Source organism: Panthera pardus, unplaced genomic scaffold (genome assembly GCF_024362965.1).
Source record: "Panthera pardus isolate Hobbes unplaced genomic scaffold, ASM2436296v1 HiC_scaffold_18, whole genome shotgun sequence".
NCBI classification, from domain to species: domain Eukaryota; kingdom Metazoa; phylum Chordata; class Mammalia; order Carnivora; family Felidae; genus Panthera; species Panthera pardus.
Genome location: NW_026526743.1, coordinates 34,732,402 through 34,759,914, shown reverse-complemented (window position 1 = coordinate 34,759,914; position 27,513 = coordinate 34,732,402). Strand labels below are relative to the sequence as shown.

At 51.8% G+C, this 27,513-nt stretch overlaps 1 protein-coding gene across 8 annotated transcripts in view; it reads left to right on the top strand.

The window, feature by feature from the left end:
- The window catches only part of CNGB1 (cyclic nucleotide gated channel subunit beta 1), a 76,828-nt gene that overhangs the window by 36,972 nt on the left and 12,343 nt on the right, over positions 1 to 27,513 (top strand). For all 8 annotated transcript variants that reach the window (XM_053906163.1, XM_053906164.1, XM_053906167.1 and 5 more), the window contains 15 exons: positions 3,352 to 3,511; positions 6,459 to 6,566; positions 8,688 to 8,845; positions 9,892 to 10,050; positions 11,010 to 11,218; positions 12,186 to 12,236; positions 12,499 to 12,585; positions 14,767 to 14,831; positions 15,680 to 15,802; positions 20,833 to 20,974; positions 21,706 to 21,865; positions 23,578 to 23,675; positions 23,775 to 23,858; positions 26,901 to 27,019; positions 27,255 to 27,401. In XM_053906163.1, coding sequence (XP_053762138.1) covers positions 3,352 to 3,511; positions 6,459 to 6,566; positions 8,688 to 8,845; positions 9,892 to 10,050; positions 11,010 to 11,218; positions 12,186 to 12,236; positions 12,499 to 12,585; positions 14,767 to 14,831; positions 15,680 to 15,802; positions 20,833 to 20,974; positions 21,706 to 21,865; positions 23,578 to 23,675; positions 23,775 to 23,858; positions 26,901 to 27,019; positions 27,255 to 27,401 — 1,870 coding nt within the window. The remainder of the gene's footprint in view (positions 1 to 3,351; positions 3,512 to 6,458; positions 6,567 to 8,687; positions 8,846 to 9,891; positions 10,051 to 11,009; positions 11,219 to 12,185; positions 12,237 to 12,498; positions 12,586 to 14,766; positions 14,832 to 15,679; positions 15,803 to 20,832; positions 20,975 to 21,705; positions 21,866 to 23,577; positions 23,676 to 23,774; positions 23,859 to 26,900; positions 27,020 to 27,254; positions 27,402 to 27,513) is intronic.

Sequence of the window (27,513 nt, the reverse complement as noted above, 5' to 3'; positions counted from 1 at the left end):
CTTAGGGGCCAGCAAAGAAGGGGGGGCTGTCTGGATCTGTTTAATTGTGATGAGGTTCCTGCAATGGCCTTTGGGCTGGGCTCCCGTGGCTTGCTTCCTGATGACAGAGCACTCAGAGACGTCCTGGCGCCTCTGGACCAACCCCTGTCACTTTCTGCCTTAACTCAAGCCAGACCTGTCCACTTTCCCTTTCCATTTGTTTATTTTTGGATGATACTGTCCAAGGGCACCTATGAGGTCAGTAGACAGGTAGAACTGGACGTTTCACGAGACTAGATCCACCACTGTCCCTCTCTCTTCCTGGCTTGTGATGGACAGAGAGTGGAGGTGAGGTGGCACGCAGACCATCCCCACCGCCAAGGATGACACCCCCCAGGAAAGACCGACATCTACTCACTCCAAACCATCCCCCATCTTTCCCCCACCCCCGACGGATCCCTTCTCAATGTTTGCTACATTCTGTGCCAATTCTACTTTTATTGGCTTGCTAATTTTCTTGCAGTGGATTCATTTTTTAAAAATTTAATTAAGTCTATTTAATCAGGAACCTTTACATTACTATTCCAACGGGAAACCAGCATTGCTTGCCATCAGTAGAAGGTGTAAATAGAAATAACCACGAGTGACCTGAAAACAGAGTCGTGTTGATAGTTATAGTCGATAGATCTGTGGGCTGAGGGCTCACAGCTGAGGCCCACTCTCTTTGCCGCAGACGGGAGTTAGGATGTGTCAGAGAGGGGTTAAGGCCATGGGAGCCCCAATCTGAGACTTCCTCTCTGTGCATTCAGGATCTCAAGAGAATTGAAATGGGAGGGATGTCTTCATTCTCCGTTTCCTCTGCCTCGTCTGTGCCATCCCAAGTCATCTTGTGTCCTCCCTGGTCCCTGGGAGCCCCAAACTTGGGGAAATAGTCCCCCCTGACACGTTGGAACAGTGGACTGATCCAGCTGTGGTGAGACCTGGGATGATTTTAGATGCTGCAGACAAGACATGGCAGGGTGTAGCAAGAACATTATTCCCATCTCAATGATGCTGCTTGGCACGGAGTGGGGTTTTGTTTAAACAGAGGCCTGTATGTGTGTGCTGGTCACCGACCTCAGGAGGAAGTAAGAGTCTAAGAGCTAGAGCCAGGCTGCCTGGGTCCAAATCCTGGCTCGGCAGCGGGTTTCTTAACCTCTCTGTGCTTCGGTATATCCACAAAGTGGGGATGGTGATAACAAGGGCCTCCCAGAATGGCCAGGAAGGAGAAAAGAATTAATGTATATAAAGCAGTGGGGCACCTGGGTGGCTCAGTGGGTTAAGCATCCGACTCTTGATTTTGGCTCAGGTCATGATTTCACGGTTCATGGGTTTGAGCCCTGCATCAGGCCCTGTGCTGACAGTGTGGAGCCTGCTTGGGATTCTCTCTCTCCCCACCTCTGTCTGTTCCTCCCCTACTTGTTCTCTCTCTCTCTCTTTCTCAAAATAAATAAATAAACTTACATATATATATATATATGTATATATGTATATATATACATATATAAACACTAAGAGTTTACTAAACAAATGCCTGGCAGGCACATAGGAAGAGCTTCATAGTAAATATTACTCTTCTCTACACCAATTTAATCATACCATATTATTCTTTCTATTTTTAAATAATATTACTCTATAAAAATGAAACACTAGGGTTAGGGGTTTCCCCTCCTTTCCCGGGGCCCACTGAGGGTGCAGAGTCCTTCTCAGGGTGAGGCAGGGGTAGGGGAGCATCTGCCCCCTCCCATGCTCCCCGAGACAGCGTTGCGGATGCCCAGGCCAGGGCACTTTCTGCGGCCCAGGTGCCATGCTGGAGGCAATCTGGGGCCCTCATCATCCCTGACAGACTGCCCTGGTCCTGGCTGCCCCCCATACCCTGCCCCACCCCCAGCTCACCTCTAGAGGTCTGTGGGGAAGCAGGGCGAGGCCTCTCCTCATGCTCTCTCCTGCTTTCCATAGCCTGGAGTATCTCTTGTTAGTCTGACAAAACTTCTTCCTTCAGTTTTTAAAAACTTCTTCATTCTGGCTCATCCTCTTCCTCTGAGGGCTTCATTTAAGGCTTTAGTGGAACAAGTGCCAACTGTCTTGCTTAGGTCCCCTCCGCCAAATTTGGGGCACCTGGGTGGCTCAGTTGGTTGAGCATCTGACTTTGGCTCATGATCTCATCGTTCGTGAGTTTGAGCCCTGCATCGGGCTCGCTGCTGTCAGCACAAACCTGCTTTGTATCCTCGGTCCCCCTCTCTCTCTGCCCCTCCCCTGCTCATGCATGCACTCTTTCTCTCTCTCAAAAATGAATAAACATTAAAAAAAAAAAGAATAGGTTCTGTCTGCCAAATTCCACAAGTGCTGTCTTTTCCCATGGTGGCCATTTAAAAAGAAAGTCATCCAAGCGTTTCAACATGCAACCTCTCTCCACTTTGGGTGGTATGCACCTGCCTTGCTGGTGCCCAGGCTTGTGGGGCTGCTATTAAGTGGTCCGACCCAGGGGTGGTGGGGAAAGGGCACACCATCTCAGCCCCTCAGCATCCTCTGGGCTTTACCTCAGGTAGACCTGTCCTCACAGTCTCCGGGTGGGTGATGAAGCCTGAGGTAGGGCCACACCCAGACTGGACAGGGAGGACCGGTTCTGGAGATGTGAGACATGGCACGAGGCCTCTCAGAGGTCAGGAGAGGGGTTGGGGTGCTGAATTTCAGGGGCTTCCTGGCCTGTACAGAAACAAGGAAATACCAAAACAGATTTCCAAACAGGGGTAGCATACACTATAAGGACAAACTGTTATCCTTGATTGTAAGGAATTTCCAAACATCTCCATTTGAGGCCCTTCAAGAGTGTGAGGCCATGTGCCTTTATCACCCCTACCTTGGGATGGGGAAACTGAAGCCCAGAGAGGGGAAGCAGCTGAGGCTGTGCTAGGCCAGGCCCTGGGACTTGGGCTCTCCTGGACTCCCCATGCCCTCTCTGGGTGCCGCCACCCAACTCCCCGCCCCCCAACCTCCCCACCAAACCCCAGGTCCTCGATGCTTTCTAAGCAGTCTGAGCTTTGGAGAGCTGGACTCCAGGCAGCGCTCAAGAGCTTCTGTGGCTTCTATGGTGTCCTGGCTTCTTTTGCAGCTGCTGGGCTGGTGTTTGGGGTGGCCAAGGCCCTCAGAGGCCCCTGGGCTCTGCATTCTTGGACCCCCTGCATGGAGGTCTCCTGTGGGCCCTGTTGGGAGGTGAGGCTGCCAGAGGCCCCTCCAAACTTGCTTTCTGTGCCTTTATTCAAGAACACCGCAAGGCCCTTGGAACCTGGCTCTCTCTCTCTCTCTGACTGTCTTCTCCTTCTTCTCTCCAAGTGCCTGCTACAGAAGAGCACCCGGAAGTGCAGGTGGAAGATGCCGATGCTGACGGCCACCCCGTCATCTTGGAGAACCCTCCCTCACCCGAGCTGCCGCCACCTTCTCCTGCCAAATCGGACACCCTTATGGTCCCGGGATCTGCCGCAGGGACCCAAAGGTCACCTTTTATGCTTCGCTTGGGCTTTTCACTGCACTGTGCCATCTGTCCATTTGGCAGATGGGGAGACTGAGGCCAGAGTGGGAAAGCAGCGGGCACAAAGTCACTCAGCGAGTTGGTGTCAGAACTAGGACTATGGCCCCACTTCTGGGTCCTAATCCCTGGCTTCGGACTCTATAAAGAGTTCTCCAAGGAGCTCCTCTCCCAAGTGCCCTCAACTGTAAGTTAGAGGGGGTAATTAATGTAACAAGGCTAATTTCCACCCCCTCGTTTTAGTATCAAAATAATGGAATGGAGATACCAAAACACGCTAGAAAAACAAGCATCCATAGTACCACTGCACTACAAGGTGATTTCATTTTGCTTCCTTCTCTTCCATATCTTGTTTGTGGGCCCGTGCTTTTGCGTGGTTTCATCTGAAGGGGTGACTTGGATCACATCTCATTTGAGACCACGTCTCATTTAGTAACCCCTTTTCCATAGTGTTAGGCTGTCTCCCTAGCACTCATTTATGGTTACTATGTGACATTCCTCCTGTTCCTTGTGCCAGAACGGACTTAACAAATACCTCTTGTTAGGCACTGCCCATATGGGGCTCTGAACATCTATGTGGGCTGCTTCTCTGTGTCCTGGGGCTCCTTTCTCAAAAGTGGGAATCCTGGTCAAGGTTGCGCACGTCTTTATGCTTCTTGATAGAAATTTGTTGCATGATTAGAGTTGGTTTTGAACAACCTGAGCCAGGTAACTGAGAGAGGTCTTGCATTCAGCTGTAGGCAAACTGTGAAGTGCAGTACAGTGCTTTGTGAACAACCGCATTTAAGTTACAGGGGGGCTGCCCGTGCTTCTCCTGCAGTGGTTGGATTGGGAGACAGTTCCTTTTTCTTGGTTAATCTTGCTCTCACCCATGGGTCCTTGAGTAAATTTCTCAGCTAAGGTAAAAAACCTGCCATAAGAAAGATGGCTAGATGTGACCAATTGAGGGCTCTCTGATTTTAATGTAAAGAAAAGATTCACGATCTCATAACGCCTTGGAACACAGCTCACCATCCCATCAATCCTCATGTTTCATTCATTGAGCCATGTGCAGAACACAGATAGCAGAAGAAATAGAGCCAACATTGTTGCAGACATCTGGTCTACCTCCCTCTGTTCCCTTTATACAGGCTGGATTGGGGGTTGGATACCTGGGAACAGAGAGGGGACTAGGCTCACTTGGGGATAGAATCTAAGCCCCCTGCCTTCTGTTTATGAGCTGGGCCTGTGAGGCTCCTCTTGTCCCTATCATTCATTCATTCATTCATTCATTCACAAACATTTACTGAACATCTTTATGTGTCAGACTCTGTTCTGGGTTTTGGAGATGCATCAAGGAGAAGCCTGACAGGGGCCTGCTGTCATGGAGCTGACATTCTGCTGGGGCTGAGATAGACAATTAACAGGGAATTGAATAAACAAGCAAGATCCAGAGAGCACTAAGTTGAATATGACTGCGAGAAACCAGGGGAGTCTCTGCCTGAGTTGGCCCCGAGAGGGGAGAATTCTGATACCTGACTTGAGAGGCCAGTGGGGCTGCCTCTGGTCAAGGGTGGAATGAGCATTGTGCAACCAACAGGCACCAAAAAGCCATGGAAACCACAGACCCTGCCGGAGGGGCGCACAGGCAAGGCCCTGCCTCACAGCTTAGTCTTGGTTTGGGGTGAGTCCCAGCTCACCACTTACCGATGTGAGGCTTAAGGCAAGCCATGTAACATTCCTAGTTCTCCATGTTCCTACTATAAGGTGGGGATAAGCATACCACCTGTCTACTAGATTGCTGGAAGAATTCAATAAGCTGACTCATGCCAGGTGCTGTGCACAAGGCAGGACTGGGGGAGCCTGAGATCCACACTCTGGGGTCTTGTGCAGCATGTGCTCTCCTGGGCACAGGAGAACTGAATTTGGGTCCCACCTGTGCAAATTCTGGCCTTTGTCTTATCGGGTGTGAGTTTTAATTAGAGTGTGAAAGAGGTGAATCCATGGGTGTTGTCATCCTCGGTGAGCTGGCAGAGGGTAATGGGATAGTTTCAGAGCCTTCTGAAATAAAGGCAAGTACTGCACACCCCTCCATCCGTATCCCTCTAGAAGCCTCTGGAATCTGAGTTGCGGTGGTTGAGGATGGGAAGAATGACAGGTAGATTCAAACCCAGACACCATCAGCCGGGACTCCAATGGCTCCAAATGCAGTGCCCTGTGGCAGACTTGGACTGAATGACAGGGGGCCCGGGGATGATTTAGTCTTCCTTCCTCAGACAGGGAGCCTGGAGCCTGGGGCTCGCTCCAGGTCACTCCATGGGCTGGAGACCAGACTCCATGGACCATGGATGTTTACTGTTCTGGCTGGTGGCCCAGCTGCGAAGGGAGGGAGGTGGGGCTTCCAGGAGAGTTAAGGCCTTCTCTGGCAGCTGAAAGGGTGGTGTGAGAGAGAATGCAGGGGATGTGCTGGGGATGCGGTGACTGTGGACTGGAACGGGAAGGCAGAAGAACATTTAAGCTGAGGCCCCACTGAGTGCTAAGTATCTCATTGAGTTGGATAGATCTAGTCCCATTTTACAGAGGGGGAAACTGAGGTGGTTCAGAGAGTTTAAGTAACTTGCTGAGGTCACACACTGGTAGGAGGCAGGACTGGGAGGCAAGCTCGGGTTTGCCTGATACCAAGTCAGTGTTGTTACTTTTACACCAGGCCATTGAACAGATGTGGGGACTGAGGTCCAGAGAGTGGCTGCTCCCCTCTCTTCTCCCTTTTTGTCTCCCTGCAGGCAAGTGGGGACACTTTGGCAGCACCAACCACCCCCTCCCCATTCCATTCCCAGGGTTGAGCTCTGGGTGATCTGCGGGGGTCAAAGTCGGTCACTTCCCCCTGTGGCCCCTGCCCTTGCCGAAGGCCCCTTCCATTTCCGTGTCCTTGCAGGAAGAGGCTGCCCTCCCAGGATGATGAGGCTGAAGAGCTCAAGGCACTATCGCCAGCTGAGTCTCCCATGGTCGCCTGGTCAGACCCGTCCAGCCCGCAGGGCACCGAGTGAGTCCGGGGTTTCAGAGAGTTGGAAGTCTGGGTGGGGATGAGCAAGAAAGAGGAAGTGAGTGGTGGGAGAGAGGGTATGGACATTTTTAAAACCCTCCACCATAGCTTTGCCAGTGGCTTCCGAACAGTAAGACAGGGCTGGGTCTCCTGTCCTGGCTGCTCCTGGCTGGCCTAAGACTTCGGGAAAATCTGCAGAATGCACTCGGACTCTGGTCCCAGCTGTGTTCACAGCCAGCAGTACCCAGAGAGGCAGGTGTCTCTGCACAGACACCTCATTGTAAAGGAGAGGTTGGCTGCTGGCAGGAAACTCCTGAGAGGGTTAGTGGGTACAGCAAGGACCACAGGGACCTCCAAGAGTCTGAACACAAGGAGCTTGTTAAAAATACAGATTCCCAGACCCTGGCCAGACCTGCTGGATCAGAACCTCAGACAGTGTGCCCTGGGGGATTCACATCTTCACAAGCCTCCGGGTGATTTGGATGCACTGACCTGTGGGACAATGTTTAGAGGCCATGGTAAGGGCATTGGGACCTGGGTCTCTGACATCTAACTATTTCAAGGACTGGGACAATGGGAGATGTTTTCCTGAAGAATCTGAGTTGTCTAGTTGATGATGAGTACCCTGGCCCCAGGCTCTGGCCTGGAATCTCCAGCCTGTCCCACCACAGCTCCTGGAAAGGCCACAGGAGGCACTGGGCTTGTCTTCCAGCCTTTTTTTTTTTCCACCCACAATTTTATGGAGTTGGTTTCACAGAGTTGTGGAAAGTTCAGAAAAGTTAAAGCAGGAAAAAACCCCCAAACCTCATCCAGAGTTCAGTGGTCCATTTTAGTACGGAGTCACATCTTACGCAGTAGGGTAGGGGTAGGGTTAGAGTTTAGTATCAGAAAACAAGGCAGAAACCAGGTATAATAATAAAAATTACTCTTGAGGTCTCTTAAGAAGTTCAATGTGGAGATCCATGTATTAGCTAGGTAGGCTAAGCTGCTGTAACAAATAGACCCCACAGATTCAGTGGCGTAAGTAACAAGATGTCTCAGAAATCATAATCATGTCACTAGACACATGTTTCAGGTCAGTGGACCTGAAACCCCCATGCAGTCATTTAGGGACCCTGCCGACAGCAGTTTTGCCACCTTCATGTGGCTTCCAAGACCCTGCTGGTCACCCCTAGAAGGGGGGAACACCAGACAAGAGGTCCAGGAGACCCATGTAGTATGTGCATCACATCCCCCCGATGGGAGCTCGCCTGGCCACACGTGGGAAATGCAGTCCCTGGCCGGGTGTCTACGTTCCAGCGACTACTCTCCGTGGGAGAGAGCAGAAGTTGGCAAGCAACCAGTGTCTCCACCATACCTGCACGCTGTCTATTGTCAGGACCCTCACACTGCCTGTCTCCAGCCTGCTTCCTCCAGGGAGCACAAGGGGAGTAGCTGGCTTGAGTTCCGGGGCCTCAGTGTATGAAAACAAATAGAGGTGAAAACACTCGTATTACACTCAACTCAGCAAGATGGTCACAGTGAGGCTACAGCCGATTCACGGCCTGTCTCAACTCAGCCAGGGTGCTTGCCTCACCCGATCACCCGAGGGGGCTGTCAGGCAGCCTCGCTCACGTTCATTCCCTCTCTGCCTGTCTCTCTGTCTCTCTTGCTGCAAGTGCATACAGTTTAAATTCCTGTAAATTAAAAGGATATCTAATGTATCTGCACCATTTTTTCCACCAATATTTCCTACGCCTAAAAAAGTAGCCCTGTCCCCTCTTTGATCTGTCCCAGACACGAATCTCATGTGAGCCCCAAACTGGTTAACAGCCCTGACCTGAGTTCCAAGAGTTTCCCCCTCAATCACGAGTGGAATCAAACTTTTCTCAGAACTGCTCATCTGAGGCAGACCCTGCGTGGTACGTTCTCTAGAAGCTGGGCACTTGGGGGGTAGCGCCAGACTGAATTTCCTCCCCGGAGCCATTAAAGTGGATTCGATGTTTCTGATGTCATAGGGAAGCTGGGGCAGTCTTTACCTCCTCCAGGCCAGGTGGGATACAGATGCTGTTCAGTTCTCGCCCAGAGGCGCAGGGGTCCCGTCCCGTTCAGCCCACTCAGCTTTGGGTGGTGTTTCCACAGTGGCCAGGACCGCGCAACCTCCACGGCCAGCCAGAACAGCGCCATCATCAACGACCGGCTCCAGGAGCTGGTGAAGCTTTTCAAGGAGCGGACAGAGAAGGTGAAGGAGAAGCTCATCGACCCCGATGTCACGTCTGATGAGGAGAGCCCCAAGCCCTGTGAGTCCAGAGCTGGGATGGCTCACTCGGCCAGAAACAGGCCCCTCTGTAAACTCATGGGGAGGGTGGCCCCAGGGAATGGTTGGGCTGCTCAAGAGAAGCCCAGATCCCCACTGTCTGGAATTTTGAGTCCTTATATACAGGTTTAGCTATGTACCCAGGGGAGGGAGTAAGGTCACAGTTCTGTCCGATGATCCAGTTGTACTTGGCTCCCCTCCCACAGGGCAAGTACCTTCACTGCCCCTTTCCCGTTGGTAGGCAGGTGGTTCAGCCTGGGACGCATCTCATGGCCTTATACTCAGATAGTGTCCACAACCCACTCTGGAACCAGTCTTCTTTTTCAGAGGCCCCAGCTGCAGTATTCTCATGGGGCTACCTGAAGGTTTCCTGTTTTCAAGATTTCAGGAGTGAGAACTCTCTTGCCAGGGAGGTTTTCCAGGTCTTCCAAAAGGAGGACTGTGCCTCAGAACTCAGGGTGCCAATGATGGACCTCACAGGGCCTGACTCCAGTCCAAATGCTAGAAAGGCACATTGCACTTAACAAAAGTCAATCCCTGGGTCACCAATGACATTGCCTTCGATGCACAGGGAGACTTGGCCTCATTCAGTGTCTGGTCTCAGAGATGTAGGAGCTGAGGTTCCTGCCCTGAAAAACCCAGAACAAGGTTTCTCTAGTCTCTGGCTCCGGGTGGCAGGAGGCTGGGGGTATTAAATGCCCCCAACCCTCCAGAGGGACCCAAGGGGGTCTAAACACAGATGCCTAGACACCTGGTGGAAACATCCAGCCTGCCCAGAAACACCTCATTCTGGGCAGCTCCTGGGAGGCAGTTCCAGACTGGTAGCTGGTAAGAGAGTCTGGGCGGGTGCCCAGGGTGCCCTGATCAGGAGCTGTGCAATTTGTTGCACGCGGAGCTGACAGCAGGCTGTGGGGTGGGGACAGGGTCCCCTCGGCTCCAGTCCCGGAGTCTGCAGTGGGGAGCTTTCTCTCTGCATCCTCTGCCTGAGCCTCAGGGCTGGGGTAGATGGTCACTGGTGTCATTCCACAGCTCCAGCCAAGAAAGCCCCAGAGTCGGCCCCGGCGGTAAAACCCACCGAAGCGGGACAGGCAGAGGAAGAGGAACACTATTGTGACATGCTCTGCTGCAAGTTCAAGCGCCGCCCCTGGAGGACGTACAAGTTTCCCCAGAGCATTGACCCGCTGACCAGTGAGTCTTGGGTGTGCCCGGGAACTGCCACCACGTACTGTGTGAGGGCAGGAGAACAGGAGGGAGAAGGGGGCAGGGGAAGGACAAGGGCAAGGGCATGCCAGAAACAAACAAAAAGCCCTGAAATAGGAACCTACAATCACACCCACCTTACAGACAAGGAGACTGAGGCACAACTAATTAGTGGCAGACCCAGGAGCCCTGACTCTTAGCCGAGTCTACTCTCTAGTTTGCTCTTGCTGGCTCCTCCTTGGAGCTGCTGCTCTAAGCAGAGAAGGGCAGAAGTTCCTCTGACATCTAAAGTGACTTCCCCTCACTTCCCTTTCAGCCCATGTGCTATTCCTCAGGAATGACAACCCTTCCTGTGGCGCAGCACTTTACAGTTTACAAAGAGTCTCCTGGCCTTTCTTAGCTGAGTTCCCTGGAGAGGCAGGCAGGTGCCGGAGACAGACTTTCCCAAGGTCACACAAGAAGTCCTGTGGGCGCAGGACTCCAACCCTGGTGTCCACTGGGCCTCTAAAGTGACCGGGTGACCTACGGTATCCATCCATCCACCCATCCATCCACCCATCCATCCACCTGTTCATGTGTCCACGTGTCCATCTTCTATGCATTATTTACTATGGTGTATTTACAAGCAGCAAATACATTTTTGGAAATTTTTCAGCAAGAATGAGAGCAAAAGTATTTTCTAGTTAGCTGCCTATTATGAAATAATGCCCCTATAGTCCCCCCTCCCCCTCACTGAGTACTCTGATTTATTAGGGCCTAGCAGTGATTTATGTTTAAATCAAAATAGTTTTACACACACACACACACACACCAGTTACAGAAGCACCACATCTAGTACTTGTGAGAATAGACAAGTGGAAAGGGAGAAGTCCCACCCTGAACCTACTGTGAGGAGCCCTTCTCCAACTGACGTTCTAGCACGTTCCTGCCCCCTCACTCCCCTGCAGACCTGATGTACATCCTGTGGCTGTTCTTCGTGGTGCTGGCGTGGAATTGGAACTGCTGGCTGATTCCCGTGCGCTGGGCCTTCCCCTACCAGACGCCAAACAACATCCACCTCTGGTTGGCGATGGATTATCTGTGTGACCTCATCTACTTCCTGGACATCACCGTGTTCCAGCTGCGCCTGCAGTTTGTCAGAGGGGGAGACATCATTGTGAGTCCCGGGCAGGTGGAGGGGGCGGCCGGGGCCTCAGGAGAAGCCCTGCCCCCTGCTGCTGTGGTAGGCGAGATAGATGAACGAGATCTCAGAAACGTCCACCCATGCTTGTTCAAATCACATGCTTCAAATACTGCTCATGGGTGAAGTGGTTACTGGGCCACCCGATAGAATTAAAGATGGAGAAGCGGACCAGAAAATGACCTTCAGGTGGACCTGGTTCAGTTCCCAGCTCTACCACAACCAGCTGAAGCACCCCTCTGAGCCTCAGTTTCCTCATCTGTAAAATGGGGGTAGTAACTGTTCCCACCCCATAGCGTTGCTGTGAGGGTGGATTGAGATGATGTACGCAGATTGCTCAGAGCCTAGAACTGCTGGCAAATGACATTTCCTGGGGGGTCCCGCAAAGAGCATGCCGTTTGAACCGGCTTGAGACCCTGTGCACTGGCGCAGGCCCCATTACCGGGGAGGAAACTGAGTCCCGATTCTGACTTGGCGAAGGCAGGGGGCCCAGTCCCTGTCTCCCTGTGCAGGTCACTTTCCAAAACGCCACACTGGTGGTGCCTGCTCCTCTGTGTGCAGGCAGGTTAGGGTTGTGTCTCTTAAACGATTTAGAGGAAAAAGAATTCCATGGGCAGTCTTTTTCCAGGCCTGATCCAAGCAGTTGTCAGTTTCTCGGTAAACAGGGTTGCAAATGGTCCAGTTAGGACCAACATGCTAAGACAATAAGCCTGATACTGACTTTCCAGCTAGGAAATGGGAGTCTAGCTGGGTGACCTTGGACAACTCCCTCCTTCTGGGAGCCTCCACCTCCCTACCTGCAGATGCCGAGGCTTTCACGGGAGCTCCCAGCGGCTTCTCTGAGAGGAAAGCTGGAGGCTCTGCAGGCATTTCCAAGCTGCTCCCACGGGGTCAGAGATTAAGGTCTCGGGCCATTTCATGGTCAACATTCCATTTCTTTCAGACGGACAAGAAGGAGATGCGCAATAACTACCTGAAATCTCGTCGCTTTAAGGTATGTGCCAGGAGTGCAGATCCCAGTGGGTCTCGGAAGGTGGTTTCCGGGGGCCCTGGATGCTTTGGGGCTTGTGTGACGCGATTCCCGCCAGGATCGCTCAGGGCAGGCAAATGGGCTTGGTGGCAGAATGCTCTCCGCCCCTTCCTGGGGCAGTCTGACCTCACCTTCCCACTGAAGGTAGAGACCCTGTCACTCACCTAGCCCCAAACCCTGGGGCTGCCTGTTTTATACACCCTGTGCTGTCCCACTGGGATTGCAGATGGACATGCTCTGCCTCCTGCCCTTGGACTTTCTCTACTTGAAGTTCGGTGTGAATTCCCTCCTGCGCTTGCCCCGCTGTTTGAAGGTAGGCTTCCCGTCCAAGGCCTTCAGCCCCTCCGTGCTCTGCGCCGGCACTGACATCTTAATGTCTGCCCTGAGCGACACCGGGGAGGGGGGTGGGGGTCGGGGAAGGAAACCAGGGTGGTCCGAGGGGAGATGGGAATTTCCTTACAATGGTTAGAGCTTCTTTTTTTTTTTTTTTTAAATTTTTTTTTTCAACGTTTTTTATTTATTTTTGGGACAGAGAGAGACAGAGCATGAACGGGGGAGGGGCAGAGAGAGAGGGAGACACAGAATCGGAAACAGGCTCCAGGCTCCGAGCCATCAGCCCAGAGCCTGACGCGGGGCTCGAACTCACAGACCGCGAGATCGTGACCTGGCTGAAGTCGGACGCTTAACCGACTGCGCCACCCAGGCGCCCCAATGGTTAGAGCTTCTTAGTTGTGCTGTGTGTTAGGTATTGTCCTGGAACTTTAGAAGTACTTACGTCTCAACCCCATGAGGTGAGTGTTGTTAGTACCAGTGTTTCACCAGAGAGGTTACGTAACTTGCTGTAGGTCACACAGGTAGGAAGGAATGGCGTCCGGGTTTGAACCCAGGCAGCCTATCTCCACCGTCTATGCTTTCAGTAATTACAGAAACACAACAGAGGAACTTCCGCTTTATGAGGGCCTGCATCTGAAAGATGGGAGCACTGAAGCTTGAAAAGCTTGAGTGACTTGCCCAAGGGCACAGGAGCCAGGAAGTGCCCAGGGTGGGTTTGGATTTGCAGCCCTATACCTGTTTCCTTGGTTGTTGCTCAGGGTCATTACAGCCGTCCCTCCTGCCACTGGGGCAAAGCGCCCTGTGTCCCAGTGAAGGTGACACAAGGTAAAGTAGAGACCTGGTCGCTGTCCTTTAATGTGACCGGGGTAGACAGCCAGAGCACTTGGGATCCCCAAATGGGTTTTCCTGGCAGACCCATTAAATTCAGCTCTCTCCTTACGTGATACTATGGCCTCTTCCCCAAAACAGTAATGAGGGAATTTACAGAAGAGGCAAACACAATGACCTCAATAACTTGGAGAAACAGGGCAGAGGAAAATAGGAAGCGTGCAAGTCCTCTGATGAAAAGAAAGCACATCTTGCTGGGATTAAGCACGGATGCCGCTACTGAGCTTCCCGGCTGCCAAGAGGCAGGAGGAAACTGGAAGTGGCACCAGTCCTCGCTGACACATGCCAGCCCCCTGGGGCTGCAGAGGCAGGTTGCTTTAGAGCTAGACACCAGAGCAAGGAAGGCTGGATCCACAAGCCAAGCTTTCCTCCACATGTGGCAGCGGGATCCATCCCTGGGTTCGCACGGTGCTTGTGAGTGTGCGTCACTCGGCTGCCTGATGTTTACCACGACTGCGGACAAAACTCTGAGCCTAAAGGGAGAGAGATCCAAGCCCACAGCCCCCTGCATCCAGTGCAGACTCCGGAGGGACACTGGAATGACCACCCGGAGGATGACCGGCACATCCCTCAGGGAATTTCCCTCACTGCCATTTTCCAATGTCAAACAACATGTGTGCAGTGTAGCGTAAGGGAGGGAGCTTGCGGCTTTGAGTATGATCTGGGTTCAAATCCTGACTGTCACCCAGCAGCTGTGTGCTTTGGCCCGGTGGCTCAACTTCTCTAAGTACCAACTTCCTCTCTGTAAAAGGAGAATGACAACACATACCAATAAGTAAAGAAGGTGATGCATATAAAGTGCAGTCGTCGAAGGTGCTCAGTAAAGAAGAGCAGTTACTATTACACTTTTATTGTTATAAACAAGTCTTTGAAGGATCTAAGTCAGGGGCGTTAGAGATGCTGTTTCTTTATAAAATGTCTTCCTTTATAGGTAAATGTTGAAAACAGGGTCCTTAACCTGAGATGCGTGTATCCCTAAAAATTTCATGGCAGGCTTCAGAAGTCTGGGAGTCCCCTGACCCCCATGCAGACTGTGAGAGCATGACTGGGTGTGATTTCTAGGGGAAGAGGGGCTATTGTTTCCAGCAAACTGGTACATGGAGTTCTTCGCCTCCACCCCTCAAAGGGCTGAGGACCCCTGGTTTTGAATGCTCACTCTCTGCCCTCCTCCGGGGGGCGCTGCAGAGACAGCCCTCTGTTCTGGGGAACAGACCAGGAGAGTAGAGGGCCACCCCCACACATGGGCTGTCCTGATGTTTTGCCTTCTTCCCAGTACATGGCCTTCTTCGAGTTTAACAGCCGCCTGGAATCCATCCTCAGCAAAGCCTACATTTACAGGTGAGATGCCCTACACAAACAACACACACACACACACACACACACACACACACACACACACGACACAGGCCATTTGCAGCAACTATAGAGCTAGGCATTCTCTACCCACATTTCTTCTCCTTTCAAGCCCCCCTAGCCGTGCAGGCCCCAGCACTACCGGAAGCCAGGCCTTTTCCTGGCCCTTCTCTGAAGGGATGTTTGGGTTTTTTTTTAGAGAACCAGGAATGTCCCGTTTCCCCCAATTGTGAGGAGGGCACACGTAGGTTGAGATGCATGGCTCACCCGTGTTTCCAGGGAGCCGGGCCTCATTTTGGTCTCAGCTCAGGGAACAGAGCCCTGCAATCTAACTCAAACATGGGGGAATGGTGGCCACCTCTTGGATGTCTGAGAACGGGGCACAAGATCAGCCAGGCCACGCTCAGGGACAAAGCTTCCCCACATTGCTCACGGAGTGGCACTTCTCTGCACACATCTGTCCCTTCTCTGCCCCTCTCCAAGGGTACATCCCCGTCTGGTCCTTCACTCCCCCAAAACTGTCTGCACGTGGAATTCGGGGTCATTCCAGCCCCCGGCCTTGATAGCTGGCTGTTCACACACCACCAGCCCTAGCTGGCGCAGTCTCAAAAGAGCATCCGCTTGGTGCAGTCCGGCCACTGGCTGGGTCCCCGCAGCCAGATGTTCATCCTGTCAGGCAGCGGGGCAGGGCTGTGAAGCTCCAACAGGGCGATGTCTGAGGTGGGCATTGGGGGAGGTGAAGGTGGACTTGTTCCCAGCAGTCCCTACCCTTGGGGTGAGGTGTCATGGCCGCCCTTCCTGCCACTGTGTTCATGCTTTTCCTTCTTTCACAGGGTGATCAGGACTACGGCTTACCTGCTCTACAGTCTGCATTTGAACTCATGTCTGTATTACTGGGCGTCAGCCTATCAGGGCATCGGCTCCACTCACTGGGTTTACGATGGCGTGGGAAACGGGTGAGCCACAGTCTTCTTCCTGGGCTGTAATTCACAGTCCTAAAAGTCCCGGAAGGGAGTCCCATCGCCACCATGTTACTGAGGCCACCTTGCTCCCAAGCCACCATTGACATGATAAAGCTTGAGGACCATGTCTCCGTGTCCTCACTGAGCTCACATTTCCTGAGCACCTGCCACGGGCCGGGTGGAGGCGAGCACAGACGTGAACAAGGCTTGCTAGAAAGATCCTTTCAGCCTCCCAAAGTGTAGTAGAGTTGGCAAATTCACTTCACATGTGCGTCTACCCTTCTACCCCATGGTCACGTCCAAGTGGGAAGGAGGCCGGAGCACACTTCTCAACATTGCTTCCTGGCTAATCACCAGCCGTGCAGAAGCTGGCACACAAGGCGAACCTTCCTGCCAATCCAGAGAGCTGCCTTACATTGTGGGATGTGCTCAAATAATGATGATGGCAACGGTACTGCTACTAATAATAGCGACAAGCACTTAGAACAGACAACGCTTACTAGGTACTGTTTGAAGTACTTAACCTAGCAATTCACTTAATCCTTCCAGTAATCTTCCAGGACACGAGGTAGGTACCATCATCATCTCTGTTTCACAGATGAGGTAACAGATGTGAAATGATCTCCCAAGGTCACACAGTGACTTCATAAGTTCAAGAGCTGGGATTTTAACCCCGGCAGCGTGGCGACAGTCTACACTGGCGTACCATCTGCCCGGTGCTGGAGAGGTGTGGAGAAGGTGGCATGGGACAGTCAATTCCAAAAAGTTACGTTTGATTTTGGCCTCGGTAGGTGGAGAGAAGGGACAGAGAACCCCTGGGGGAGGGAGCGGCCCATAGAAAGGTGTGGAGGTGCAAAATGGTGGCATCAGGGCACTGGGAGCCATCTTGTGTGGTAGAGAGGATGGTCCAATACTGTGGCCACTAGCCACATGGGGCCACCAATTACTTGAAACGCGGTGTGACAGATGTGAATTACACGCAGGTTCGGAGGACATGAAGAAAAAGTCAACTGCCTTATTGCTAATGTCTAAAATACTGGTTACGTGTCAAATATTGATTTTGATATTTTGGGTTGACTAAAAAACATTACTGAAATTAATTTCACCTGTTTTCTTTTTACTTAGCAAAAAAGTAGCAACTAGAAAATTTTAAATTACATTTATATGGGTCGCATCATATTCTTATTGGATGGTGTGGTTCTAGGCAATGGAGAACAAGTAGAGAGTTCTTTTTTGCTGTTCTTTGTTTCATATATCTTTATTCTGACTATAAAAGAAAGATCAGGGAGCGCCTGGGTGGCTCAGTCGGTTAAGTGTCTGACTCTTGATCTCAGCTCTGGTCTTAGTCTCAGGTTTGTGGGTTCAAGCCCCATGTTGGGCTCCATGCTGGGCATGAAGCCTACTTAAAAAGAAAGATCAGGAACATACTTTACTATATTTCTTTGATTCTAAGAGTCAGTTAATTATATGATACAATATTGAGTCAACACAGCCTTTTGGAAAAAAAGAAATATTACAATAAATGTACACATATTGTAAGATACATCCTAATTTTAGAAATGTGAAAATGTGGAAAAGTATGTAGCCCACAGGGATATGCATTATATCATGCATATTTGCCCATCACTGAATTGTTTTCAAGCCACTGTCTACACCCGCCCCCCACTGCCCTGCTGTACAGAGAGGCCAGCATCCCTTCAACCATTCCATCATCATTGGGCGTGGAAGGTGTTTCCAGTTCTTCTGTCTGACACGTGATATCGCAGTGTGCATCTCTGTATATGAATCTTTGTCCTCTGGCCCGATTGTTTCCTCACACTGAATTCCTAAGGGGAGATGGCAGGGCCAAGGATATGAACATTTTTAAGATTAAAAAAATTATTATTATTTTAATTAGTACACTATGTTCTTAGAGCAATTCTAGGTTTACTGAAGAGCCGATAGGAAAGTACAGGGAGTTCCCATATGCTGCCACATTTTTTTAATACTTAAAAATTTTTTTTTTTTATTTTGGGGACAGGGAGGTACAGAGAGAGAGAGAGAGAGAAAGAGGGAATCAGAGAATCCCAAGCAGGCTCCACACTGCCAGCGCAGAGCCTGATGTGGGGCTTGAACTCACAAATGGTGAGATATGACCTGAGCTGAAGTCAAGAGTTGGACGCTTAACGGAGTGAGCCACCCAGGCGCCCCTGCCACATTTTCAAAGGTCGGATGGATATGGAAAGCTAACCCAGTTACCCTCTCACCTCTTGCCTCAAAACCTTTTAAGCAGGGGGATGACAAGACCCTGGGGGATCTCAGAAAGGGGACTCTGCTGGTATTGGCGGAGGTGGGGACAGACATAAAGGACAGGAGCAGAGGAGCCAGTTAGGGGGAGCAACAAAAGGCCCAGACAAAGGGTTTCTGTGATCGAGAGAAGGGAGGGCAGTGTGGGAAGGAAACCAGAAGCACGCGAGGTCCAGACCAGGGGAGTGAGCCTGGAGATCCAGCGCACAGGCTTTAGGGACAGGAGGCCAGGGTAGGAAGAATAGAAGCTGTTCATTGAAATTAGCTCAGTGACCTTGGCTGAGGCCCTTCCTTTTTCAGAGACTCAGTTTCTCCTCTACAACATGAGAATAGTCTTGTATTCAGATTTCTTGTGAGGAATAATAAACTAATGTGTGTAACACGTCCAGCTCGTGCCTGGATGGGAGTCAGTGACCACCTCCTGGCTACACTCATTCTTATGGGGAAGCCAGCATACCAGGAAAGGGGTTCCCAACCTGGGATCCAGATATATAAGGGGGTCCCACTCCCAACCCTGGAAATTGGAGCCCAGTTTTGAGAACTTGCTGGCTTCCCTAAGGAGAAGATTGCTAGCTTTCCATATCTATCCATCAAAGGGGTTTGTGCCCCAACAAGCTTAAACCCAAGTCCCAGGAGCAGACCTGGCAGGCCCATCATGGGCAGGCCCAGGATGGAATGGCAAGCAGGGAGGGGGAGGGCAGGGGACAGCTGTCTGGGACTCCCTTCTGCAGGGACCTTGGAAGGGGCACACTGTCTTGGCCACACTACTCTTCTCCAAACGAAATCCTACAGGGAACCCCCAATATGTGCCACAAAACCACAAATGGTAAAGGATTCCTCCAGAAGTCCAATATCATGGGTAATAATCACTTTCAAAATAGTGACCATTTGTTGAGTGTCTGCTGTGAGCCAGGGGTTTGAGGACCCAAGTTCCCACAGAACTGGGTCCTTTATCCTGCTCTGCTTCTGCCTGGCCTGGAGCATGTAGGGGTCCCCACAGGACACAAGGACTTCAGGGAGGCCTCAGAAATGCCAGGCCAACAGAAGATTCCTCCAATCAGAAAGAGTGTGGGGAAAGCTCTGGGGACGTTGCTCATGTCGCCTTTCTGTCAGGTGGCCTGGCAGCCCCCCGCCGCCCCCCCCCCCCCAAGCTCCCAGCCAGAGGTCAGCTGTGTCTGTGCTTATGGCTGCGCCCTCTGGTGGCTGGGACCAGTATGATGGGGGACTTAACAGGGGAGGCCTGTGTTGTCCTGGGATCTCTGTTGGCGGGGGGGGGGGGGGGGGGGGGGGGGGGGGGGGGGGGGGGCGGGCAGCCCTGCCCCAGGCCTTGTAGCTAGTAGTCAGAGGCAGAGCACCCCCCTCAACTTCCCAACAACCTCTGCTTCCCCCTCCCTGTGCTCATTGCACGATTTCTTGCCTGTCCCCACCAGGGGGTGAGCTTCTTGAGGACACAGGCAAGCCTGTTCCCCACCGCAGGCATGTGGCAGGCACCAGTAACAGTGAAGGCTGTGGTCGCTGACGTGTACTGACAGCCCATCCGTTCTAGCACCTCATTTCGTCCTCACGGTCACCCTGTGAAGGATGTTTCACTGCCATCATGCCCATTTTAGGAGAAAGAAGCTGAGGCTTGCTGAGACTGAGTAGTTCGTCCGCATCACGCAGCTAGGAAGTGGCAGAGCTGGGTTCGAGCTGGGGCAGTCCAGCTCCAGGGCCTGTGTTCTAACTATGACTCTGCATAATTAGCTGGTGAATGGAGCTCAGGGGAGGACCCGTTTGGGGCCATCCTCAGGCTGGATTATCTGCTAGCCGGATCATGTTCTTGATTGTGGAGCTGTGCAGGGACCTTGAAAGTGTGCGTGTGTCAGAACACGGGAGCCAGGGCAGACTCTGGATGCCTCCTGGGTGCCCTGGTAGGAAGACAGGAAAGCCAGCTGGGATTGTCCTGTCTTTAAGCTCTGTTGACCTCACCCATTGCTGACCCCTGGGAAGGCACAGCCTGAAGGCGTGAACAGGTATATGAGGGACTCTTATTTCTTTGTGATAATGAGATCAGCTTGGGGCATCTATTATTCCTTTTACCACCGAGTGGGACCCCATCACCCATACCTCCCTTCCCTGGATCATGTGCCTGTGTAGAGTGATTACCAACAGTGGGGTGACAGCTCAGAGAAACGTATGGCAACCTGAGTTCTGATTCCAGCTCCAGACCTTGCCAGCTGGTGACCCTGAGTGTTTCCTTTCCCTTCTGGGGCCTCAGTTTCCCTGTCTGGAAAATGGATGGGCAAGGGAGAGGGTCAGAAAAGATAGCCCTCAAGGTATCTTCCAAGTCTGATGTTGCTCTTGCTTTCCATGAACCAACATGGTGGGATGGCCAAGGGAAGTTGGTGGAAATTGAAAGAATATTGAGGGAGCCCAGGCATCAGGAGTCAGAAGACCCTGGTCTATCCTCCTGCCAAGTGTTTTGAGCAGTCTCCCAGAGCCTCAGTTTCCACATCTGTAAATGGGGGTGATAACATGCCCCTTCAGGGTTGGGGCAGAGCCACAACCCAGCAAGACAGCATCTGTGAACACACTCCAGAAAGTACAGAGCGCTCTATGCATGTGCAGCTGTTTTCCTTGCACTTAGAAGGTATAAAGGTTTTCTTTTTTGCACAATGCACATCTGTCAGAGCAGGACACCCAGGCTCAGCACGGTGGGGCCTTTGCTGACCGCGGTCCCCTTCTTCTTCTCTCTCCAGCTACATTCGCTGTTACTACTGGGCTGTGAAGACCCTCATCACCATTGGTGGGCTGCCCGACCCCAAGACACTCTTCGAAATTATCTTCCAGGGGCTGAACTATTTCACCGGTGTCTTTGCTTTCTCTGTGATGATCGGACAGGTACCTGGGTCCCTGGTGTGGCTTGCCACGCACCTGCCTGCGGGGCCCGTCTCCTTCCCACCGCTGCCACAGATGTCACTGTCTGTGGCCATTTCTTTTGAACTAAGCCTGGGAAAGAGCACAGGACCTCGAGTCAGGAGGCTGGAGCCCTGGGGCCTGCCGGGTGAAGAGGATGGTGCAGAGGTCTGGGTCCGATTCTTCTCTGCCGTTGCTTCCATTTGAAATGTCAGTCCCTTTGGGGTGTCTTTGGAGAGCTGGGCCGAATGGCTTTCTGCAAAGCCTGGGGATTTGGGCTGTTCCCTTGGAGAGAAACCTGGAGCGTATCTAATATGCTGGGGGTGCATCTCATGCTCTAATCAGCACATGGGGCCGCAATCAGCCGGCCTCAAAATTGCCTCTAGGGGCCCTGCCCTGCAGGGCAGTACACTGAGTTATTTCCTCCAGTAAGTTCAAAGTGGCCTCTGGCACCAAGGGGCCATGTCGTACCAGAATCAGCCCAGCCCAGCGAGGCATCTCCTCCTGGTGGGGCCCCAGGGGCCCTCACGTCCCATGTCCACCTTGGAGATGGAGTTTCCCTTGTCAGACAGTCCCCTGTCTCTGTGTGTAGACATGGAACTCCCTGTCTCCTGATCCCCCTTCCTCGAGCACCCCTGGTCACTGTAGAGTAAACATGCCCATGACATGTCCCCAGAGCCCCACTCTGATCCTTGACTTTTCCTCCCCGGCCCTAGATGAGAGACGTGGTGGGGGCCGCCACTGCAGGGCAGACCTACTACCGCAGCTGCATGGACAGCACAGTGAAGTACATGAACTTCTACAAGATCCCCAGGTCCGTACAGAACCGTGTCAAGACCTGGTACGAATACACCTGGCAGTCCCAAGGCATGCTGGGTAAGACCAGTGCCCCGGCTGCCAGGCAGCTACCCCCTGGCCACCTCCTCCCGGGGCCCTGCCTTTTTGGTCCCAACCTTTGACCCTGTATCCCTGGGGTCCTGAACACTTACTTAAGTGAGAGAGGCCTAGGGAGGTCTGTGAGGTGCCCCAGGCTGGGCCGTCGAGAGACCCCTGAAGACTTGAGAGCCGTGTCTTCTGGATGCCCTGCCCCCTCACTTCACCTGCCTTGAAATACATCCCCATCAGAGATGGAAGTACAGTTGAAATCAGGAGAGAAGGAAGACCCCCTCTCGCTTTCTCTTTCCATATACACACATACACATATATTGTTTGTCAACTTTTTGATGTTATGCTTTCCTTCTGAAATTATTTGGCTACAACCATGCATTTCATTCACCACTGTTTCTGCCTTCTTGTCAGAAGAACTGGGGTGTGCCCAGGAATTCTTGCAAAGTGGGAGAACCTTAACCTGTACATTGTTTTCAAATGTAGTGAAGTTTTTGTGAATTCTAAACGGAACCCTTCATAAAATTTGAATATGCTATTTATATGTTGATTTATTTACAGTTATGTTTTTTCCAGTTTCCTTTTTATCTTTGGGAGCTAGTAATTTCGTTTTCAGAGCGTAGACATCATTTTGGAGCCCTCTGACAAGCCTGTGGTCCACTGACTGTGTGCCTTAGAGCCCCCTCAACTCTCTCAGCTAATTAAGGAGCCCCCTCACTGCTTCCATGGGCTTCCCTCTGGCCTTGAAGAAGCTACACCTCAACTCCAAGCTCTCCTGAGCTGAAGGTGTTGTCAAATCTGTGAGTGTAGAATCTTCATTAGCGTCCGTTGCTACTGTGCTCACTCTACACAAGGCACATTCACGTGCATTGCCTCGTCTGTGCCAGTGATGGACTTGTGACATCTGAATCATTGCCCCCTTTCACAAGGGCGCACATTAAGGATGAGAGAGGGCTCTGACCTGCCCAGGGTCATACAGATCAGCTCTTGAGCCCATAAATAATTGTGGTGGAGTAGAAGGGAATCGGGATTGGGGTCAGGTTGTGCCTTTCTTGTCCCCAGTACCGACATTCATTCTGTGCCAGGCTCCCCATTCATTCAGTGCCAGGTCTGAGCACTGCAGACCCATCATGGGGAAAAATAGACAGGGCCCCTACTCTCCTGGGACTGGCCTTGGAGCCCCACGGCCTGTGTGGGATCTGATTCCATCCCCCTGGGCTGCGAGCAAGTCACTGCCCTCCTGAACCTCCCTTTCTGTAAGGTGGGAGTTATAGTAGTGGGCACCTCTTGTGTTGCTGGGAGATTTAATAAAACCATCTCTGTAAAGCTCTGTAAAACAGTGTTTGAAATACCTTAGTTCTTGCTAACATTCTTAGAGCATGAGGACAGACTAGTATTAACAAACCATTGCAATAAAGAGTGTGATCAGCGCTACAGCACAGAGACTGCTAACATAATAGCGGGTGGGGGAATCTCAAGAGAAGGCTTCTTGGAGGAGTACTGGGTTCTGAAGGATGAGTGGAAGTTAACTACGGGGGCGTTTCCTGCAGAGGGAATAGCATCCAAAAAGCCCAGAGAGGGTACTCTCCCAGTATAGAGTGGTTCTAGATAACAGAGGAATGGCGTGGCTGGGGTCCCATGTGGGGGGAGTGGGGGTAGAGGCCTGGATGTGTCTCTGACCATTGCCAGGGTCTCCTTTGCAGATGAGTCAGAACTGATGGTGCAGCTTCCGGACAAGATGCGGTTAGACCTCGCCATCGATGTGAACTATGACATTGTCAGTAAAGTGGCTCTCTTCCAGGTATGGCCCACCTAGCGCCCTCATCCCCAGGGTTCTGGGAAGCCCCAAGCCCCCACCCTCCTCTAAACGGGCATTCTTTCCCCCTCCTCCTGGGGACAGGGCTGTGACCGACAGTTGATCTTTGACATGCTGAAGAGGCTTCGTTCTGTCGTCTACCTGCCCAATGACTATGTGTGCAAGAAGGTGAGTGGCCTGAGGCAGCTGCAAGGCAGTCTGGGATTTACAGCGCATCTCCCTGCTAGGAGCTGTGCTGAAGGGGGTGCCTCTGAAGGCCCAGGGGGTTTGCAAGCCCAGGGAGAGCAGAATTGCTGGGGAGGGACAGGGACTATAGCACCAGTGAGCTGACCCCAGGGCTCCTGGGTTGTTTGGCATTGAACTCAGGTGTGCCTCAGGCTTTGCTCCTTTTGACACAGGACCAGGGGAATCAGGATGAGGAACCCCACTTTCCAGAAAAGGAAAGTGACCAACCTAACGAGAAGTAGGTCCTTGACTGTGTAGATGAAACTGCTCCCAGGGTCTTGGGCTTCCTTTCAGAAAAATGGGGCAGCAGAAGGGCTGGGATAGGTCAGAGGTTGCAAACTGATGGCCTTTGCATAGCAGCCAGCCCATTCGTTGTTTTGTGTTTTTTTTTTTTCCTAATCCTAAAAAAATGTTGAAATAGTCCCCAACCTTTAAAAACTTGAAGGTTTTGGGGTGCCTGGGTGGCTCAGTTTTATGAGCATCCAACTTCAGCTCAGGTCATGATCTCACAGTTCATGGGTTCAGGCCCTGCACCAGGCTCTGTGTTGACAGCTCAGAGCCTGGAGCCTGCTTCGGATTCTGTGTCTCCCTCTCTCTCTCTCTCTGCCCCTCCCCTACTAGCACTCTGTCTCTGTCTCTGTCTCTCTCTCTCTCTCAAAAATAAATAAACATTAAAACTTTTTTTTTTAATTTGAAGCTTTGCATAGAAAGTCAGATTTCTGGCTGAAAACAGAAAAAAATCTGTTAGCACTGAGCCCTCCTTTCCTAAATAGCAAGAGTCCCCTGAAGGGGAACATTGCCCTCCCTCCTGATGCCACAGGCCCCACCCCTCCCCACTGCCCCATACCAGGCCCCCCTCACTCCTTAAACCACCCCTCTGATCCTGGAAAACATTTGGATTTGAACCCAGGGCTCCACATGTCTAGGGCTTCTGCTTCCATTCTTCAAGGTGAGACCAAGGTCACCTGGTGAGTGAGTGGTTAAGGTGGAAGGACAGGAACTCAGGTTTGAGTCCTCTTGTTCCCAAGCTGTCAAGACAGGGGTGAAAAAAAAAAGCCCAAGCAACCCCTGTAAGACTCAGGAAACCAGCCCAAGAAGGCCCCCATCTCCAAGTTGTATGCTGTGCAGCAGTGAAGTTTCTGGAAGCAGAGAGCCCAGGGAAATGGGGAAACAGTGTTACAGATGGTTGAGAATTTAGAGAGGCAGTCCTAGAGGCCAAGGGGTTTGGGAGCAATAGAGTGATTTGTCTGATGCTGGCGCTGTTTCCTAGGTGTGCAGCCTTGGGGCACTGGCTTCCCCTCTCTGACTCTCTCTCTTCTCATGGGTAAAGTAGGGATGTTGAGGGTACCGCCTCATGGGATGATTGTGAAAATTGAGTAAGTTGTGCCTACAGAGTTTGGCACCGTGCTGGCACAGAAGAGGTACCATTGCTGCTGTTATTATCCTTGAGGGTAATGTAGAATCTACTGCAAATGAGGAAGCGTCAGCCAGGTGGTTGGAGTCGGCAGGTGGAAGTGAGCCCTTGATGAGCAAGTGCGAATGGCACCCTCTGCTGTCCAGTTTTGCTCCGCGATGATCTCTCTGAGACACCCCTGGGGCAACCCCCCTCACCGCCCCCCCCAACCAGGGCTGGTTAGTGAGGTGAGGGTGAGCTCTGTAGACCCTTCAGTCCGTGTCAAATTGAACACAGAAACAGGGAAATGAAACTTCCCGTTTGTTAAGAAGCTCATGCACGTGTGAGATGTCCAGGAAACGTTTGTCAAATGAATCAGAAGTGTAATTGATTTACTTGCCCTTGATCTCTGTCCTTTCAGGTGTGACCCACAGGAAGTAGGGGTCTGTTGGGGGCATGAGGATCAGAAGGTGCATAACAGACGGGGTTTCTGATGGCGGTCCAAAGCAAGCTATTCATTCATCATTTGTTTTAATTTGGGTCTAAGACCATTGAAATAGTTTGCTACAGCTTCTGTAACAAAGGACCAGAGATTGGGTGGCTTAAACAACAGAAATGTATTGTGTCACCATCCTGGAGGCTGGAAGTCCAAGATTAAGGTGTCGGTAGGGGTTGGTTCCTTCTCAAGGCTGTGAGGAAAGGATCCGCTCCTCTCTCCTTGGCTTATAGATGGCTCTCCCCTCCCTGGGTCACTTCATGTTGTCTTCTCTGTATGCCTGTCTCTGTCCAAATGTCCCCTCTATAAGAACACCAGTCATGTTGGGTGAGGGGCTCACCCAACTCCAGTTCGGCCTCATCTTAATTTAACTAATTATATCTGCAATGACCCTCTTTCCAAAGAAGGTCATATTCTGAGCAACTGAGTTTAGGACTTCACCAAGTGAGTTTGGGAGGGACACAGTTTAACCCACAACAACCATAAAGTCGAACCAGACCGTCTGGGTTCAAATCCCTGCTCTCCCCTGGCCTAGTTTTGTGCCCTCGGGCAAAGAGTTCGTATCCCAGAGTTGTTGGGGATTAAGCAGGCTCAGACACATAAAGCACTTAGAACAGTGCCTCGCACAGACAAACATTATACAAGGGCCAGACAACATGATTGATGTTGTTTTCCTTCCTATTTCAATCAAACAATGCTTACCAAGCTCCTGAAGTGGTATGTGGTAGGCACAGGTATCAGCTTATTGTATTGAACCACTGTTGGACTTTCCATGCCTCTGGGCCCTCCACTGGAGTGTATCAATGGGAGTTTGCAGAATGCATTGCACCCACACCTCCTAGCTTACCTCGAATTTTGCTTTCCATCACACCACTAACTCCCCATATAACCCTGTCAGGCAGGTTCGGGGTGGCCACTCTCCCCAATCCACAGATGGGGAGACTGAGGCCCCAGAGGGGAAGCGACCAAGTTGGTGGTGGGGCCGGATGCCGGCTCACGTTCCTCTGTGCTGTGCCACCAGCCTCTGGGCCCAGCCCTGCTGCCTTTATGGTCATTTTGGGAAAGGACAGAGGGGCTCACCCTTTCTCTGTTTCAGGGGGAGATAGGCCGAGAGATGTACATCATCCAGGCAGGACAGGTGCAGGTCTTGGGTGGCCCTGATGGGAAGGCCGTGCTGGTGACGCTGAAGGCTGGATCTGTGTTTGGAGAAATAAGGTCAGAGGGACGCTGGGGTGAAATGAGGAGACGTGGGCCCCAGCTGGAGGGGCGGGTGGCCAGCGGGTGGGACTTCGTCCTCAAGGGCTGTGGATGCTGACATATGCAGGGTCGGCCCCCGCTCTGCGCCGTGTGGGGCCGCCACCATGCTCCAGGCAAGAAGTAGAGAGGAGCACTTTAGTGGGATCACAGCCACAGCCTGCCACATCTCACCTCCCTCCCTTTTCTGCCCCAGCTTGCTGGCTGTTGGTGGCGGGAATCGTCGCACCGCCAATGTGGTCGCCCACGGGTTCACCAACCTCTTCATTCTGGATAAGAAGGACCTGAATGAAATTTTGGTGCATTATCCCGAGTCTCAGAAGTTACTCCGGAAGAAGGCCAGGTACATTATTTTTATAAAAAAAAGTCTGTATACACTTCAGTGTGCATTTTGTAAAGACTAAAACTTTCGCTTATATAACCGTTGTACCTTTATCAAAATCAGGAAATTCAGT